The sequence below is a fragment of the Hemicordylus capensis genome, chromosome 9 (genome assembly GCF_027244095.1).
Source record: "Hemicordylus capensis ecotype Gifberg chromosome 9, rHemCap1.1.pri, whole genome shotgun sequence".
In the NCBI taxonomy this organism is placed as follows: Eukaryota; Metazoa; Chordata; class Lepidosauria; order Squamata; family Cordylidae; genus Hemicordylus; species Hemicordylus capensis.
This window is the reverse complement of record NC_069665.1, coordinates 605186-623580: the sequence shown is the minus strand read 5'-3', so window position 1 is coordinate 623580 and position 18395 is coordinate 605186. Positions and strand designations below refer to the sequence as shown.

At 67.5% G+C, this 18395-nt stretch overlaps 1 protein-coding gene across 5 annotated transcripts in view; it reads right to left on the bottom strand.

Annotated features, from left to right (window-relative positions):
* Positions 1–541: 541 nt before the first annotated feature.
* The window catches only part of PLEKHG4 (pleckstrin homology and RhoGEF domain containing G4), a 48402-nt gene continuing 30548 nt past the window's right edge, over positions 542–18395 (bottom strand). For 2 of the 5 annotated variants that reach the window (XM_053271529.1, XM_053271527.1), the window contains exons 8-23: positions 16759–16875; positions 15427–15525; positions 14431–14579; positions 13480–13618; positions 12295–12423; positions 9412–9585; positions 6638–7404; positions 5944–6193; positions 5487–5579; positions 5095–5319; positions 4721–4891; positions 3739–3916; positions 3376–3492; positions 3042–3281; positions 2549–2745; positions 542–889 (exon numbers count right to left, since the gene is read on the bottom strand). In XM_053271529.1, coding sequence (XP_053127504.1) covers positions 869–889; positions 2549–2745; positions 3042–3281; positions 3376–3492; positions 3739–3916; positions 4721–4891; positions 5095–5319; positions 5487–5579; positions 5944–6193; positions 6638–7404; positions 9412–9585; positions 12295–12423; positions 13480–13618; positions 14431–14579; positions 15427–15525; positions 16759–16875 — 3066 coding nt within the window. In that variant the 3' untranslated portion in view covers positions 542–868. Of the gene's footprint in view, positions 2239–2548; positions 2746–3041; positions 3282–3375; positions 3493–3738; positions 3917–4720; positions 4892–5094; positions 5320–5486; positions 5580–5943; positions 6194–6637; positions 7405–9411; positions 9586–12294; positions 12424–13479; positions 13619–14430; positions 14580–15426; positions 15526–16758; positions 16876–18395 lie in introns of those variants that run through there. The other 3 variants (XM_053271528.1, XM_053271530.1, XR_008311331.1) reach the window with 3 other exon arrangements.

Sequence of the window (18395 nt, the reverse complement as noted above, 5' to 3'; positions counted from 1 at the left end):
AAAGGTGCCCCGGGGACGCCAGAGCGGATGCCGCCACGGGGAGCTGGCGCTCCCGACCGGCAGGGCGTGTGGCTCCCCTTCGGCGGCTCCCTTTCCAACTCTGTCCCAGCCACGGACCCTTTCCTTGGCAGCAACACTGAACGGGGGGGGGGGGGCTGGAAGAAGCCGTGGGGGGACTGCGCGCCAGCAGGGTGCCTTCCCCTCCCACAGGAAGCCCTTCGGGGCCTCCAGTCCCAACTGCTGCCTCACTGGCTTGGCCAGGCAAGGTGGCAGCTCCCCCAAGGCAGCCTTCAGCACACGGGAGGCGGCCCCGGGATGAGCAGCAGCCTGGCCTCCGCACACAAGCCCCGCCTGGCCCACACTGCAGGCCTGGAGCTGCCCAAGGCAGGCCTTCCTCTCTCCCGTGAGCCTCCTCGGAAGCCCTTGTTGGCCACAGGTGGGCCAACGGTTTGGGAGCCGTGCCGCAGGCAGCAACCGACGGGGGGCCCTCAGCGACCCTTCTGGGCTCTCTTGGAAATGGGCAGGCACTGGAGCCAACATGCACTGGAAGAAACAACTTTTATTTGGGAACTGCGTCAAACCTTTGAAGCCACCTTGGTGCCCGGGAAGGGACACTAAGGAGTCTTGCCCGGCACTGAAAAACCGAGCAGAACACAAGCAAGCAGGCCTCCTCTGAGCAATCCCAGCTCTTGGCCACGGAGGGGCCTGGGGCCGTGGATTCCTGGCTCCCCCCGTTGGCTGGGAAACCCTCTTCCTCTTGGAAGGCCGAGCTTAGATTGACCCGGAAGTATTCTCAGGACTGGGAAGCGTCTGAAGTCGTCCCCGTCCAGCTGCTCTGGAAAGTGTCAAAGGGTCTGGAATTCCCTTCTTAGAAACACAACAGGAAAGGCTGGGGGGAAATCCAGCGCATTAAATAAACACATAGAACAAGGGTCATATTCCTAGCACGTGGATGTCCAGAATGAAAAGGACCTCCGGCTCACCTGCCAAGGGGGAGGGGAAGTGCATCGGAGGAGTGACGCGGCAAGCTGAGCCACGAGAGCAGAAGCCACCAGTGGCGCCTTTGAGTGGCAGCTGCAAAGGGCAGAAATGGCTTCGCTGAGCAGCCAGAAACGGGAGCCCCAAACGCTCCCCTCCTTCTGCTTGGCCTTGTGCTCATTTCCACTGTGTGCCACCGCCCGTAGGCTTCTGCTGTGCTCTGGGGGGCTCAGTCAGAGGCAGAGCAGGTAGAGGGCAGCCGTGGGTCGCATCCCAGGCTGGGAGCAAACAGCCCTTCCCAGCTCGGGCACAAACGAGGCGGTGAAAGAACTGGACAGTCCCAGCAGGGGAAGGTGCCACTGGGAATAAACCGCTCCCTGCAAGCGGAAAGCTAGCCCCTCAAGGAGAAAGGTCCCAGCCTAGCCTGCCCCCTGCTGGGCTGGTTTGCTCTTTGCAGGGAGCGGCTCTTCTTTTATGGCCAAGGAGCCTTCCGGAAAGCGGCCGCCCTGCCCGCCGCAGTCTCCCACCCCACCTCCCTCCTGACGACGGACGGACACCCCGATCTGCCGGCCAGGGCTGCTGTCTGGGTGGGAGTGAGGCAGGAGGGGCAACTCGTCACGGGACCCCTGCCGAATCTGCTCCTGAAGTCGTGAGTGCTCAGGAGGAGGCAATGAACCATCTCAGCACCAGGCAGACTCCGCCTACGCAACCACCCGGCCAGCAAAGTTCGCCCTCGCAGGGAACGCCACTCTTGAAAATAAATACTTGGTGTCCTTCTGCCCTCTGCAAAAAGCCCAAAGGGGCCGCTTGTGGAACAAAGCCACAGCCAGTTATTAAGAAATGCAACCCGGAAAAAACAGCTTCATCACAGTGAGGGTCTCTCTCTCTCTCTCTCTCTCTCCAGTCCACTTGGGCCACCCGAGGCCCCTCCCTCTCTGGGACCCCTCCCCGCCCCGCCCCCACCTCTGCCCCAGCCCGCCGAGTCTCTTCCTCCCCCCGCCCCACTGCCCCCACACCTTCTCCCACCCTAGTCCCAGCCCCGTCTCAGGAGGAAGTCCCGCAGCAGACGGCCCCTGGGTGGCAACAACAACAACACTTCTGTCCAAAAGGGGTCCCGCCAGCCGTGGGCCTGGGCAGGCACCCATCTCCCCGGGGACTCGGGCGGGCTGCTGGTGGGCTGGATGGTGAACGCGGGAGGGAGGGAGGGAGGGCTCCTTCGTTCCGGCTCCTCCGAAAGGCCAGGGAAGCTGCTCTTCAGACCTGCAACACAGCAGCAGCAGCAGCGCAGATGGTCAGGGCATCCGGGATCCTCTCCAGGGGAGGGTGGCGCCCCTGCCTCCCTGCCAGCGGCCCAGAGCAAAGCCACGGGGGGGGGGGCACCCTCCTGCCACCTCCACGGGCAGCAAGAGCCACCGGCTGATTCCCAAATGTGAGGGGAGGGTTGGGGAGGGGTGGCAGGAGCTGGCCAGGAAGGCCTCAGGGCTGGGACTGCCCGGCTCAGCGCCCGTGGGCAGGGCAGGAGGGCAGGGACCCCCCCCCCGCCCGCCCGCCCGCCCACCCACTCACTCACCGCGGAGACGTACTGGCTCTTGGGGAAGCAGGCTTTCTCCTCCAGGGGGGAGGCCAAAGAAGAGCCGGCCGGAGCGGAGCGCAGGGAGCCCAGGTCTTCGCAGAAGCTCTCCCGGGGAATGCGGGAGACGCAGCCGCTGTCTGAGCCACTGGAGCCGCTTCCAGACAGGCCCTGGGAGGACTCGGAGCTCTCCGTGGCTGCCGCAGAGAGAGGGGGGTTCGAGGGTCAGCAGCGGGCGCCAAGGGGGGCCCCGCGGACGGGTCAAGCGTGCCGGTCCTGCACCAGCCCCCCGAGCCCCCCACAGGCCTTGCTGCTCCCACCCCCAGGGACGGCGGGCAGGCGGGCGGAGAGTGTGCCGGGGAGGCCCGCAGGGCTGGCCGGCTGGCGGGGGTGGGCCGCGGCCCGAGTGGCCCCGCTGCTGGAGATGCCTGCCCTCCCGCTTCCGGCCAGCAAGGCAAGGCAGAGCGGCCACCGGCTGGCGGAGAGCACGTACTCATGGAGGGCTGGCTGCTGGTCTCCGCCTCGGCCTCGGCCTCCTCCTCTGGGCAGGGGCCCGCCTCCAAGGGGCGGCTGGTGGGCAGCAGGCGGTGCTGGTCCAGGCACGTGTGCAGGTTGAGGGGCCCCAGGACCGAGCGGGAGGAGGGGCCGCTGGCGGGCAGAGGGGCTGGCGGCCGCCGGTAGGGGCTGGCGTGCTCGAAGAGAGAGACGGCGATGGAAGCTCGGGTCCGGGCTCCTGCCAGAAAAGAAGGCGCGCCACGTCAGTGGCTCCCATCGGAGGAGGAGGAGGCGGCGGGGGGGGGATGGCGGTGGGGGGGGGCTGGACTCACCCCTGCCTTTCATGATGTAGTCGATGGCCCGGTCGTGGATGGCCGCTTCGCTGGGCTGGATGTCGAGGAAGGGCTTGTTCCCCACGCCCATGGACACCATCTCCTGCATCCGGATCTCTGGGGAGGGGACACGCAGCAGTGAGGCAGCCGGGCCTCCTCCACGGGGACTCACCTGGGCAGGGGGGCTCTGCGCCGAACCCCTCGGGCAGCGGAGGGAGGGCGCGTCTCTCCTGCAGCGGGCACAGCCGCCCCTACTGCGGACGCCCCCCCCCCCCCCGCCGCCCCCCGGCCCAGCCGCCTCCCCGTCCGGCTGGTCCTCCTGAGAGGGCGAGGGGGCCCGGCGCTCCCGGGGAGGCTGCCCACCTTTACTGCGCGTGGCCTGTTCCCACAGGATCCTGGTGAGGTCGCCGGTCCAGGCCCGCTTGGTCTGGGCGCTGCTGGCCTGCAGGACGTAGGTGTCGCTCAGCTTCCGCCTCCTGAACCAGATCTCAAAGCGCAGGCCGCTCTCGCCCGTGTTCTCGGTCAGGCCGACGTCTGCGGTCTGCAGGAGGGGAGAGAAGAGGCCATCAGCCAGGAGGCAAACCCCCAGAGCAGGGGGGCGCTGATTAAGGGGGCTGGGGGGGGGCGGGCGTGTCCATGATCCCCGCGCCAGGAGGAAGGTGGGGTGTGTGCAGGGACGACCTCCAAGCAGGGGGAGGAAGGAGGGGGCTGTGGACAGGGCACAGCTGCCATCACATGCGCAAATCGGGTGCTGGCTAGTAGAAGCCCTCTGCTCGTGCCAGCAGCCTGTGGCAGTGAATTCTGGGAATCGGGGCTTCTCAGTCTTGGGTCCCCCGGCGTTAGGAGCACAGGGTGCTGCTGTCGACCGAGTCAGACCGTGGGCCCATCTAGCTCGGCACTGCGGCACACGGACTGGCAGCGGCTTCTCCCAGGTTCCAGGCAGGACTCTCTCCCAGCCCGAGCAGGCAGGTGCTTTCCCAGAGGGGCCGGTACCTTCCAGTGCTCACAGGCCTAGTCTCCCATTCCAATGCAAACCAGGGCAGACCCTGCTTAGCCAAGGGGGCCACTCCCGCTTGCTGCCCCAAGAGCAGCTCTCCTCTGGAAAGGCCCACCAGCCACAACTGGCAGAGACTCCATTCGGCGGCTTCTGCCACCTGCCCGGGACTGCCAAAGCTGGCTGGCCACAAGCCGCCCGGCTGCGCAGGTGTGGGCTGGGTGGTGGCCAGTGGTGCAGCGGCCCGTCTTCAGCCGTGAGCCTGGCTGCCCTCTCTCGGGGGCCTTGCAGAGCGGTCCTCCTGCCCAGCCCGCCCTCCGAGCGCCCCCCGGGAGGCAGTAGCGCCCTTGCCTTGAAGGAGCGCTTGTAGAGGTAGACGGCCAGGCCCCCTTGCATCCGCTTGGGCTTGCTGAAGAGGATCAGGTCCTCAAAGAGGAAGACGTGGCGCTGGCACTTCCGGCGGCCCAGGAAGACGCTGAACTCGTCCTGGCGCACCAGCTGCCCTTGCTCCTTGAGGTTCACCTGGGCACGGAAGCCGAGTCAGGGCCCAGGCAGGCAGGCAGGCAGGCAGGGCCCGCTCTGCTCGCCGGCTTCCCTGCTGGTGGGCCGCACGGGTGGCAAGCAGTTCCAGAGGCTCAGGGGGGCACACAAGCAGCCTGGCTGGGGCGCCGGATGGACCCCCTCCCTCCCTCCCTCCCATTCCGCCCCGGCCGTGGCGCACGTACGTCGCAGTCCCAGATGGCGTCCATGGCGAGGAGGTCGTTGCCATGCCGCAGCTGGAAGCGCACCATCTCCTCGGCCGCCCGCAGGTAGAGCAGCTCCTGCTCCTGGGCCTGCCCGCAGTGCTTGACGAGGTCCTTCAGCAGCAGGGCGTACTTGCTCATGCGCTGGACGGGCTTCAGCAGGTAGGAGGCCAGGTCCATCTTGTCCCCCAGCTGCACCTGCTTCAGCTGCGGGGGGGCGGGGGGAGGCGGGGCTCCTGAGCAGGGCGGTGGGGGGGGGCCAAGGGGCCGGCCCCACACAGCGGGAAGAAGCCCTCACCCCAGCCTGGCCCCACCCGGCCGGAGGGGCAGCAGCCCCAGCCCAGCCCGCTCCTGGGCTCCCGAGCCGGACTTACCCGGAAGAAGCTGCTGTTCCCGCGGCCGGCCAGGAGGGCGTCGGACTTGGGCTTGTTCTTGCTGTAGAGGGCATACATCCCAAACTGGTCTCTCTGCGGGGGGGGGGGGGGGAGGGAGGGGGGGAGGGACTCAGCCCCACGGAAAGTGGGCTTGCCCGCCCCACTGCAAGCAGGCGCCCCCCGAGAGCTGCACAAGCCAAAGTGGGGCACGCGGACGACTCCTAAGCCAGGGCAGGGCGGGGGGGGGGCTGCTCTGGATGGTGGCCCCCGGAGGCCCCCCCGCCCCGAGCGCTTGCCCCCCTGCCGGGGCCTTGAGGAGGCAGCCGCAGCCGGGGCGCCCCCGGCACTCGGGCCCCTCTGGCTCCCTCCGCAGAAGCCCCCAGCAGGCAGGGCGGGGGGTGGGGGGGGCTTCCGTGGGGGCAGGAGGGGCCCCCGGCGACCCCCCTGGGAGACTCACGTGTCGCAGGAAGCAGTGGCTGACGCGCAGGGGGTGGCTGCAGCAGCTCTCCAGCTCCCGCAGGAAGTACTGGCTGTGGAACTGGTGGAGCTTCTCCAGGTTGCCAAAGAGGACGCCGCGCTTGCCCCGCAGCTCCTGGGGCAGGTCCGCCCGCTCCAGCTCCGGGAAGTAGCTCTCAAGGGTGTAGCGCAGGGCGCGCACGTACTCCCGCTCGGAGGCCACCATCTCCTCCATGATGGGCCGCAGCTTGCTGAGCCAGAGAGAGCCGGAGGGGAGGGGGGAGCCTCGCGGGCAGAGCGCGCCTCCCCCCCCCCGGACCTGCCACCAGAGGGGCTGCCTCACTGCGCCACACTGGTGGGCGCCCGGCTGGGTCCCCCGGGGAGGGCCCCAGCGTGGCTCTGGGAGGGGGCCCGTTGCCCTGCCGTGTCCTGCCCTCTGCCCCAGTGAGAAGGCCCTGCCTCCCTCCGCCCTCCCCCTTGCAAGGGGGTGCAGGGGGCTGGGAGGGAGGGAGGGAGGAGGCCCACTCACTAGATGGGGCAGACGGAGGAGCTGCAAAGGGGCGAGGAGGAAGAGTTGCCAGACCCCGGCCCACCCTCGGGGGGCGGGCAGAGTGCTGTGGGGCTCTCCCCAAGCCAGGTGGAGAGTGACTGCCAGCCCCCCTGCCTCCCCCCCCCGGTTCCAGCGGGCTGCTCACCTGCCCCAGCTCCTTGCCTCCGGCGCAGGGACCCCGCAGCTGCTCCTGGGCTCCTCCGGCCCGCAGCCCGCATCCCAGCCGGTCAGGCCCAGGGGGGGCGGTGGCTGCGGCTGCTGCCGGGAGACCAGCTCCGTGCTGCTGACTTCCAGCCCGCGGATGAAGACCCCGGTGTGGCCGTGGCGGGCCGGCTGGCTGCGTGTGCGCTGGCAGCTGGAGCGCAGGCTCTCCGGGCAGGGCAGGTCCAAGCTCCGGGCCTTGCGCAGGGCCCTTTTGGGGAGCGGCTGGCCGGCCGGGGCCGCCTCAGGGGCTTCCCCGATGCTCTCCAGGGCAGGCTGCTCACAGTGCGGGCGGCAGGGCAGCGGTGGGGCCTCGGGGGCAGCCCAGCGGGGGCCCAAGGAGGCCGGCCGCCCCGTGCCCTGCTCCCCAGCCCAGCCCCTCTCGCTCACCTGGCCGGCCCCTTCCAGAGGCCAGCTGGGCTCTCCCTCCGCCGGCCACAAGGCCCTCTTGGCCCTCAGGGCCGCTGCCAGCTTGGTCTCCAAGCCCAGCATGGTCTCCTGCCAGCTGGCCCAGGCGAGCTGCCACCGCTTCAGGCCATGGCTGCTCTTCAGCCGGCAGGCCCGCTCCTTCATCTCCTGGAAGGCGGTGGCGCTGAGTTCCGGGTGCTGCCCCTTGTAGCTCTCCAGGCGCTGGAGGGCCGCTGCGCAGTGCTCCGGGGAGCTGCACTCCTCCAGGCTGATGCCGGCCAGGCGGCTCATCCCCTCCAGGGCCTGCAGCGGGGCGGGGGGGGGGAGACGCAAGGCAAGGCTGCTCAGCACCCCCAAGGGGGGCTCTGGCGCCAACAAGGGGCTCGCTGTGCCACCAGGCGGGAGGCCAGCCCAGGCTCTGCCCGCTCCCCTGCCAGGCTGTGACGGAGGGTGCAGCTGCCTGGCCCCCTCAGGGGCAGGTTGGGCACGTCTGAAGCTTCTGCTCTGGCTCTAGAGAGCGGCCGAGGGGAGCATCGGCGGCTGCCAGGCAAAGCAGCGGACCGTGGACCAGGAGAGGGTGTGGATCCAAGCCAGCGTGAGGCCGAACCAAGGCAGGCACGCTCTGCCCACATCCAGCCGGCCGTTCAGAACACGGTGGCTTGGCAATCAAGGTTCTAGTCCTCATGGGAGGACATGAGCCTCTGAGGAAATGGGCAGGCTGACTGGAAGGCTTTCGAGCCCAAGGAAGACAGCTCTTCCCCGGCTGCGCGGAGGGGCTGGCACCTTCCCTGCCCCCTATGCCAGGTCTGGAAGGGTCTGGGCGGCCGAAAGCGGCCAGAGAGACTGCCCTGGCCCACGAAGCCATCGCTGTGCCCGGCAGAGGGACTCCCAAGCCAAGAGGGCTCATCAGGCGGCCAGCGCCCCCCCCCCAGCCCCCCTTCAGGGCCGGCTCTGTCTCCAGCAGCACAATGGGCCCCCCTTCCTGCTCCTCTGGAGCCTGGCTGGGCAGAAACACACAGAAGCAGCCGCTATGGGGCTGGGGGGGGCTGGGGAGCAGCAGCCGGCACCCACTCCGTGCCCAGCCCCAGGCCCTCCTCCCCCCTCTCCCCCCACAGGTGCCCCCTTTCAGCCGCCCTGAGCCAAGGGCCAGGTGAGGCGGGGAGGGCACGTTGCTCCGGGAAATGGAAAGCCGGGGGGGGTGGCCGGGGGGGGGATGTGGGCCCTCCAGCTCAGGGAGTGGAGGGGCCGAGGAAGGTGGCGTGGCGGGAGGGCCTGGAGAGCCGGGCCGCCTCCTGGGCCTCAGCACCCGAGGGCGCCCCAGGCAGAGGCGTAACTAGGGGAAACAGCGCCCGGGGCAAGCACTGAAATGGCACCCCCCCCACGCCCCCCCCCCCCAACATACTACATTATACTTAGGTTTTTCCTCACAAGCGCCCGCCGCCGCCGCCAAGCCAGGCCACTGACTGGCCGCCAGGCGCCAGCAAAGCAATGGGGGGGCGTGGGCGGCGCAGAAGGGACCGCTCATGGGGGAGGGGGCGCCGACGCGCTCCCTTGACTGCTGCAGCGCTGCTGCACTGAGCAGGAAACATTTGTATTAACAAAAAATAAATAATAATAATAAAATATTTTTTGTCATGGCGGCGCCCCCCACGTGACCAGAAAAGATGGTGCCCGGGGCACGTGCCCCCCCTGCCCCCCCTATAGTTACGCCTCTGGCCCCAGGGCTGGGAGGGCAACCCGCCCAGACCCCCCCGAGGGCCGGCCTTCGGGTTCCCTTTTTCAGCACTGGCCGCAAAGTGCCACGGAGCGTGGCCGGTCTTGCTTTGCGCTCCGCGAGCACGAGGGAGCTCCCACCAGAGCGGAAGGGGGGGGCGGCCTGCCTTCTCGGGACGCCAGCTGGCCATTAAGGCCCCCCCCCCGGTGCTGACCGGCTCTGCATTTCGCCCCCCAGGCAGAGACCTTGGGTGGGGGGCAGGCAGCGGCAGAACTGTCCCAGGGGATCCCAGAGGGGCTGAGGCCCCTGCCGGCCGCCCCTCCCTCCTCCTCCTCCTCCTGGGGCCCACGCGGGCTTCTCTCCCCAACCGGGAGGGCCCGAGGCTGGCTCTCTGGGCAAGGCCACCCCGGGGGCTGCAGGTGGCCACAGAGGAGGGCGGCCCGCCTGGGAGGGGCTGCGGCTCAGCTCCGTCGGTGTCGGCCCCCGTTGCAGCCCCACCACAGACCGACTCGGGCGGAGGCAGTCGCTCCCTCTTGCCCTCGGGACCCCCGCCTGGGGGGCACCTCTTTCCCGCTCCCTGCCGGCCCGGGGCTCACCTGCTCCACAAAAGCGTACAGCTGGGCAGTCTCCTCGACCCGGCGCTTGCCGGCCTCCAGCCGGCTGCTGAAGCCCTGGAGCTGGAGGCGGCACTGCTGCAGCCGCAGCCCGCCGCCCTCGGCCGCCCAGCGGCCCGCCTTCCTCAGAGCGTCCTGCCCCCTCCGGCAATACTCCTGGAAGCCCAGCGGCAGAGGGGCGCCCTGTCACGCGCGCACACGCAGAGGCTGCGCAGGAGGAGACCGCGGGGGACCCCTGCGCCGGGGGGGGGGGCTGACCGTGGGGGCGGAGGGAGGGAGGGGGCTGCTGAGCTGCCTGGACCGGGCGCTCGATACTGCTGGCGGGGCTGGCCTGTTTTTTTTCCAGTTGGGTGGGCGGGCGGGCGGGGAGTCCTGCGGGGCGTCCACGGAGAGCGCCCGGCCCGTGGCACGGAGCCACAAGTGGCAGCCGGCACGTCTAGCTGCCGCCCGGGAGGGCTGCTCCGGTTCTTCCCAGCCCCAGGAGCAGCAACTCCGAAGGGGGCCGAGGAAAGGCGGCAGTTAATTAACTGAGAAGAGCTCATTTCCAGCTAAGTCAGCTCGCAAGTGATGGGGGGGGGGGTCGGGGGGGAGGTGCCTCCGACTCAAGCTGACGAATGGCACAGTGGTCGGGGGGGAGGCAGGGCGGGGGGGGGCACAGGCACAGGAAGAGGTGGTGGCCCAGAGAGCATCAGAGCAGCCCTGCGGGGTCAGGCCCTGCAAGGAGGCCCCTCCAGCCCTGCTTCCCGCAGTGGCCCCCACCAGATGCCACCTCTGGGGAGCCCCCAGGCCAGAGGGGACGGCCTGCCCTCCTCCCCCCTGCTGCTGCTCCCCTGCAACTGGCATTGAGAGGCGTCTTGCCTCTGAGGCTGGAGGTGGCCTGTAGCCACCAGACTAGTAGCCATGGAGAGACCTGTCCTCTGTGGATTCATCTAAACCCTTCTTAAAGCCAGCCAGGCTGTGGGCTGTCACCACATCTTGTGGCAGAGAATTCCATAGGCTGACTATGCGTTGTGTGAAAGAGCACTTCCTTTCCTCAGTCCTAAATTTCTTGACAGTCAGTTTCATGGGATGTTCCTTGGTTCTAGTGTTATGAGCGTGGGAGAAAATCTTCTCTCTGTCAACTTTCTCCACACCATGCATTTTATAGATCTCTCTCAAACTAAAACTAAAAAGCCCCAGGGTGCTTTCCAGATTAACCACTACAACAGTGTCACTACTGCCCATTAAGTTTGCTTCCGTATCGCTTGTGCTTCAACATCACAGTCCCTCTGCGGTCAGCAAGGTGCCATTCACATTTCCGATGCCTTCTTTTGGATTTCATCCTTGAGTTTTAGTCCTACGACACTGCATGTGTCTCGCCCCCCCCCCCTCCAAAAAGCAAGCTGTATTTTCCCATTGTAGGAGGGCTGGGCAAGCTATTTACGTTTTCAAAACAATCCTGCCGGGCCGAAGCATTTTACTGCTGAACAGCCTGTCATCTGGAAAGCGCCCAGGTATGGTGGCCTGGCCTCGTAAGGAAGCTGCTCCAGCCCCTGATCATCTTGGTGGCCCTCCTCTGCAGCTTCTCCAGTTCTATGATCAGTCTGAGGTACTCCAAATGTAGCCACCCCACTGATTTGCATAAAGATATTATAGCAGCCTTCTTTGCAATCCCCTTCCTAATGGAATTGGCCTTTCTCTCAGCTGCCGCGCACTGAGTCGACACTTCCAACCCGCTGTCCACCAGCACCCCAAGATCCCTCTCCTGGTCCGTCACCAACAGCTCAGACCCCATCAGCGTATATGTGGAGTTGGGGTCTTTGCCCATTCAAAGAACCACTTTCCGTCATCACTTCACACTTGCCAACATCGAACCGCATTTGCCATTTTGTCACCACTCAGACAGTTTGGAGAGATCTTTTTGGAGCTCCTCGCGATCTGTTTGGGATTTCACTACCCTGAATAGTTGAGTGTCATCTGCAGATGGGGCCACCTCATTGCTTCCCCCCACTTCTAGATCATTTATGACTACATTAAGAAGCGCCTGTCCCAGTACCGATCCCTGGGGGGCCCCACTTCTGACACCCCACCCTTTCGAGAACTGTCCATCGATCCCCACACCTCCTTCAGCCAGTCACCAGGAGCCTGCCCCCTTATCCCATGACTGCGAAGTCTCTGATGGGGAACTTTGTGGGAAGCTTTCTGGAAGCCCAAGAGGAAAGTCCAGGGCAGGCATCACGCGCTCCCTACAGACCCCCAGCAGGGGGCCGTTCCTGCCCTGCCCCCCCCCACCGCCGCCGCCTCTGCAGCAGCAGCACCAGGGACGGAGGCAGAGATCCGGGGCATGCAGGCGCAGGGAAGAGCCCTGGGCCCAGCTCACCTGCTCCTCATTTCCCCTCCACTCCACTTCCTGACTGCCCACTGGCGAGGTGCCCTTCGCGTCAGCTCCAGCTCCTCCTAATCTTGAGGGCCTGCATGAGGTTTACACCCCAGCCCCACGGATCTCTCACTCCCCGCCCTTCCCTCCGAGGCTAGAAGGGTTATGTTCATTCCATGACATCACAGCAGCTCAGCCAATTGCCACTGCAGACAAAGTTGCTGAGCTGGGCAGGAAGGAAGTGCCCCTCTGCTGCCAACTGGGCCCTTGGGAGGTGCCAGATGCCAGTAAGGGCCCCGTCGCTTGCCCTGGTCTGCAGTGCAGAAGGCCCCCAGCCTCAGTCACACGCCTGGGGGGTACAGCCAGGGCTTCTTCCAATGAGCCAAGGGCCACCAGGGCCGAGCCCCACAGCCTTCGAGGACTGGTCCCCTAGCCAAAGCCAGATGGCCGCCCCAGGATCTGCCCGGAGAGTGAGGGAGGCCCCCGAGGGGAGGGGTGAGAGCACTTACACGGGCCACCAGCTCAAAGTCCCAGAACTGCTCCTGAGCCCGAAGCGCGTCGGCGGCTGCCCAGGAGGCGTCTGGCTCACTCAGCTCTGCGAGGCGTGTCTGGCCAACGTTCTCAATCCAACTGCTGACCTAAGAGAAAAGGAGGCCGCCGTGACTGCCAGCGATGGGGCGAATCGGTTCCCAGAACCCCCTCCCCCCTCCCTCTGGCTAACGAGGCCAGCCTCCTTAATCGCTGGAAAGAACGTGCACACCGACCACAGCCTCTCCTCAGGCCTGGCCCGGAGACGCTCCCGGGCCTGCAGCTCCGAAGCCCAGCCTGTGAGGAGCACAGCTCAGGCCCTTCTGGGCTCGGGCAGCTCCCAGCTTGGCTCCGCAAAGGCTCCCGGGACAAGATGGCAGCAGGGTGGCCGCCAGTGGCCACAGAGCGAGGGATGCTCACGGGTCCAAGCCATGGGGGCCGGTATCCAGAAACGGGGCGGCTGGAGTCCAGCAGTTTTGCCCCAAGATGCAGCAGAACTTGAAGCCAGAGCCAACCAGCAGCCCAGCCCACCACCCGGGCCTGCTGAGGTGAAGGCGGGGAGGGCTCCCACAAACCACCACAGCGGGAGGCGGTCAAGCGCCTGGATGCGGATGCGAGCAGGCCCAGCAGCAGCATCCAGGGCCACCAGGAGCCATGGGAAACGGCAGTTCCCAAGGCTCCTAGAGGCACCCACACTCCGAGTCCTGACTCGGTGGCAGCTGCCAGGGGCTCCCCTGCCCCTTGCCCTGGTTAGATTGGGCAAGGGGAAGTGGGGTGGGTTGCTGGTGGACGCAGCAGGCTGCAGAGAGCCCTCTTGCCCTCCCCATAACACCGCCCTGTTTGGGCATGGTCCCAGTGAAGACCATATTAATGCCAAATTTCCAGAGGGCATGTTATGCACCAATCTGTTTTCATCAGGCCCATTTGGGATGGGGGTTTTCTGCAGGTCCCTGCCTGGACAGAGAAGAACACCGCTTTCTTCCCAAGGGGAAGAGGCAGGAAGCACTCCTGGCCACGGCTGGGTCCAGGAGCAACCCCAGCGACTAGGGAGGGCATTCCAGCCAGCCCAAGGCTGCCCAGGCATCCTGAAGTCCACACCAAGCATTTGGCAACAGGGGTCAGGATAGGGAGATCTCCCGGAGCCCAGCCGAAGGCCCGCCACAAACCTCCCGGAAGCCGTCTTCAAAGGCCTCAAAGTCCATCGCCATCTCCAGCGCCTGGATCCGCTGGTTCGAAGCCATCACCAGCCGGTGGATGCCCTCGTCCACGTGGTTGTACAGTGTGCCGGCCACCTCCACGGCATCTCTGAAAGGGAAGCCCGGCCGGTCGGTGGGGGCCGGGGGCTCCGACAAGAGCTGGGAGTCTCTCGCTCCCCCCCCCCGCCCCCACCCCGGGTGGAGTTTCCATGCTGAGTCCTGGGACGGGAGGCCAAGAGAAGAGGGAGGCACAGCTTGCGGGGGCTGAGAGGAGGAGGAGGAGGAGGAGGAGGAGGAGGAGGGGGCGCCCCGCCCCTTGCCAGCAAAGGGGTTCTCTGACCCCCTCCTGACCAGCAACCAAGCTCTGCAGGGCTGGCTTCCCCGGCTGCTTTGCCACAAGCCCATGGCCACTGAACTTTACAAGGCCAGCTGGCAGGGCCCTGGGGCTGAGCGGGAAGGCGCTGGGGGGCCCCACCATGAGGGGCCCGCAGCTTGGCCCACGCCGGCAGGAGACGGCAGCCACTTGCGCCCGAGACGGGGCCGCCCCCCAAGGCCACGGATGACGACTTGGCACCCTGGCCTGTGAGATGGCAGCAGCCACCGGGCAGGAGGGGGGCTTCTCACCAGCGGCTGAGCCCCCCCCCCCGCCAGCCAGCTCCTCAGGAGGGCTCAGGGACAGGGTGGCACAGAGGGCTGGGCTGGGCTGGGCTGGGCTGGGGCTGGGGCTGGGCAGGCCGGGGCTCCCCTCCCCTGCTCTCAGCCGGGGCTGCCTCCCAGGCGGGGTGGAGGGGAGCCGGATGCACCAGCCCCTGCTCCTCAGAGGAGGCCCCTCGGGGCCCGGGCCCTGGATGGGGCCCCTTGGCGCGCCCCGGGAGGGTCCTGCCCCCCCTCCCTCCCTCCCTCCCGCCCCCGCCGGCTCACCGGTAGTCCTCTGTCAGAGCCACGCCGGACTCCTCCTTCCGCAGGCGGGCCAGCAGCACCCCGCCCTCCCGCTGCAGCCGGGCCAGCCGCTTGTCCTCCAGGACGGTCTTCATGAGCCGCCGGGCGCTCAGCAGCGAGGCCGCCGCCTCCTGGGGGAGCAAGCGCCACACCCGGCTCTGCGCAGGGCCTCCCCTCGGCTTCCGAGCCCCACTCCCGCCCCGGCAGGCCATGGGAGGGTCAGAGGGCTGCCCTGCACGCCCCCCCCCCCCGGAGCGAGGGCTGCCCTCTGCGCAGCCTTCATGCAGCTGCCCCCACAAAACCTGCTGCTTGGCCGGCAGCTCGGCCCACAAGGCGGCGCTGGGAAGGGGGGCAGCGGGCCGGGGTCCTCCCGCACGGCTCTGGGGAGAGCCGCTGCCTGCCTGCCTGCCTGCCTGGCTGCCTGGCTGCCTGCAGAAGGGTGCAAGGCCCCTCCCTGGCGGCAGCATCTCCAAGCCAGGGCTGAAAGAGGCTCCTGCCTGCCTGCCCGACTGGGTCTAGGGCAGCTTCCTGGGTCGGCAGGATCCGAGCAGGAGGATCCAGGCGCCGCTGTACTGCTGCTGCCGCCTGCAGGGCAGGGCACAGGCTTGCTCTCCCCCTGCCAGGCGGGCGGTGGCCACCCTTGCATCCCACCCTCCTCCTGGGGGCTGAAGGCAGCAGAGATGCGCCCATCAGCCCAACCACCCCCTGGGGTAGCCGATCCCCAGAGGACCGCGCCACCTGCTCGAAGGGGCCCAACCCGGCTCCCTCCTTCCCCGCTTCCCGGGTGAACCACCGGACTCTCTCTCCCCCCCAGTCAGACCCTTGGCACTGCCTCCACGGACTGGCAGCAGCTTCTTGGCAGCCCTTGCCAGGGACGGAGCCTGGGGCCTTCAGCAAGCAAAGCAGGGGCTCCTCTGCCCCGAGCTGCAGCCCACCCACAGCCCCCCCCCGCGAGACCGGAGGGGACGGAAGACTCACCCCTGCGCTCTCCGGCCACCCGCTGGACTCCACGGCCTCGACGGCCCCCCGGAGGAAAGCGGCAGCCTCCTGGCATCCCAGCAGCAGGTGCTCCAGGCGCTGCAAAGACGGGCAGCACAGCGGGGCTCAAGCGGCTGCCCACCCGCCTCCTGCCTGCCTGCCTGCCTGCCTGCCTGGGGGCTCGCATGCCCACCAGCAATTGCCTGGGAGCCCCCCTCCCCCCCCGAGGTTGGCGAGCAGGGCTGCTTCAGCATCATGGGGGCCGGCGGGGGCGGGGGGCGGGCTGCGAGCCCTCCTGCTGCTTACGGGGAGACGGGCGCTTGGGAGAGGCAGATCCTCCAGCTCTAGGCCCCCCTCATTGCCCCAATGCCAATCCCCCCACCTTGGGGCTTTCCAGACTGCGCAGGAGGAAGTGGGGTGAAATCCGACAGTTTTGAAGTTTCTGAAGTTGGGCTGGAGTTTGCAGCTCAGATTTTACACCCCTCCCTCCCTCCCTCCCTCCCAGAGACTTTGAGGGGAGAAAGAGGGAGGAGGAGGAGGAGGAGGAAGTAAACCCCACCCCCACCCGTTCCTGGAGCTGCACACAGTGCAAAAAAAAAAAGGGGGGGGGATCAGCAATCTCCCTCTAAAAGCAAGCCACACCTCTGCAGCTACAATCCTATGCACTCTTACCTAGGAGGAAGCCCATTCAAAGAAATCGCTTACTTCTGAGTAATCCCAGCAAGCCTACAAAGTGCTCTCCAAACTCAGAAAACCAGCTACCATTTCACCGCCCACATACAAGGTGTTAAGCCTGAAAAGCCAAGCTGAGGTCCCAAAGAGGCTGCGGCTGTTCCCGCACGCAGGGCGGTGTCAAAACCCAGACCCAGTGAAGCCGTTTCAAGATGCCCCTGGAAAGTCCCCTCGAGGAGAGCCGGTCTGGTGGCAGCGAGCATGACGTGTCCCCTTGGCTAAGCAGGGTCTGCCCTGGTTTGCATCTGAAGGGGAGACTGGGAGAGATCCCCCTGAAGGGGTGGGGCTGCTCGGCTTGCATGCAGAGGGTCCCGGTCCCCTCCCTGGCAGCAGCTTCTCCAAGGGGGGGGGGCGGAGGGAGACTCCGGCCTGCAGCCCTGGAGAAGCCGCTGCCCGTCCGGCTCAGTGGACGGCCGCTCCCTCTGGCCCTGGTGTCCCTCCTGCGCCCCTCCCTCAGCATTGGCCCGGAGCCCCGGAGCTCCTGCAGCCCTGGCCCTTCCAAGAGCTCTGCCGGGGGGGGGGGCCTCCCTTGTCCAGGCCCATCATCCCAGCCGCCCAAGCTGGGCTCCCTGGCTGCTGCCCCCCCCCACATCCACTGACCATTCGGAAGTGCAGCCAGTCCTGGTGGCAGTAAGGAAGGGCCCCGCCCAGCTCCGGGGGCAGCTGAGCGCTCTCGATGTGCCTGTGCAGGGCCTTCATTGAGGGGAGGAGTTCGCACTGCGGAGCAAGAGTCACCCGAGTCAGGAGTGGGGCAGGGGCTGCCTTCTGACGGGGGGGGCGGGGGTGCACCCCAGGGCAGGCGAGCAGGAGGCAGGGAGGAGGAGGAGGCTGGGCCACCACACGGGCCCCTCGGAGACCCCCACACCAGCCACCGCACTCCCACAGGCTGCCCCCCCCGAGATTGGCCCCCAATCCTGCCACCCCCCAGCCCTCTCCCGTAAGCGTTTAATGCGAGCAAGACGGACAGGTCCTTGCCCTGAGGACCTTACAAGCCACACTCCAGCTGGGAGGAGAGAATGGCGGAGAGGCAGGGGCCCCGTTCTCCAGGGAGGGCCGTGAGCAACGGCACTCCAGCCCGGCTTCTTCTGCTGGGGGTGGGCACTAAGGGGTGGGGGATCCCAGAGGCAGCCTTGCACAGGGCTAAAGGGCCCCCCCCCACCCCCCACCTGATCCTGAGGATCTTTCAGGGCCTGATCACGATCCTGGCCGCCACGCTCGGCCACCTGGGCTCTGAGGCCCTCCCGCCAGCCGGCACAGGCCAGCTGCGTGGAAGGCGGGTGGGGCAGCAGGTGTGGGTTCCAGGCTACCTTGCGCCCCCCGGGCAGGTGGGGGCAATGGAGGGGAGGGGGTGGGGCAGAAGAGGCCTGAGAGGGATGGAGTGGCTGGTGCAGAGAGGGCAGGGGAGGCGCGAAGCAGCCCGGCCCAGACCCCAAAGCGGAGAACGGACCCCAACTCAGCAGAGGCGTGAGGCCGCCATCTTCGCCCTCCTTCCATCCAGGGCCAGGCGGGCGGGGTTGGGAAGGGCCAGCCACACCCCCCCCCCAGCCAGCCTGAATGAGCAGCACCTGGAGCACAAGGCCCTCAGCCTACGAGGCCGAACCCGAACCCGGAGGAGAGGCTGCTGGGACCCTGACCTCTGCGGGGTGGAGCGAGCCTCGCCAGGGGAAACTCCCGCCAGGGTCCCCCTTCCAGTTGCTGCCTCCCCCCCCCACAGCCCCCCCCCCAAGGCAGCTGCCTCCTCCCCACTCCCAAGAGAGACTTGCCAGGTGGGGCCCGGAAGCCCGAGCGAAAAGGGGGCCCTGGGCTGCGGAAGCCCGGCTTGGGTCCTAGTGAGAGGGGGGTCCCGACAGCGTTCCGGTCAGAGGCTTGGGGGGGGGCTGGCTGGGTTAAGAAGTGCCCGAGCCCTCCCCGGGGCGCACGCGGCGCACAGCATGCCCAAGGGGGGAGTCAAGGGGGCGCCACGGAAGAGAGGAGAAGGGCACGGAGCCTCAGTGGGGGCACCGGCCTCCTCTGCAAAGTGGGGCGGCGCCTTCCAGATCCACAGGAAGAGGGGCCCCCAGGCCTGCTCGCTGAGCGAGAGCGACTCCCCCAAGCCACAGCCCCCTGGGTGGCTGCAGGACTGCTGAGCCGGCTGGCGGGCGGAGGTGGCCCAGCCGGGTGCCCAAGGGATCCTCCGCGCCGCTGTGCCAGAGCAAACGAGAGCCAGCCGAGACTCCCACAGCCCACTTTCTGGGCCA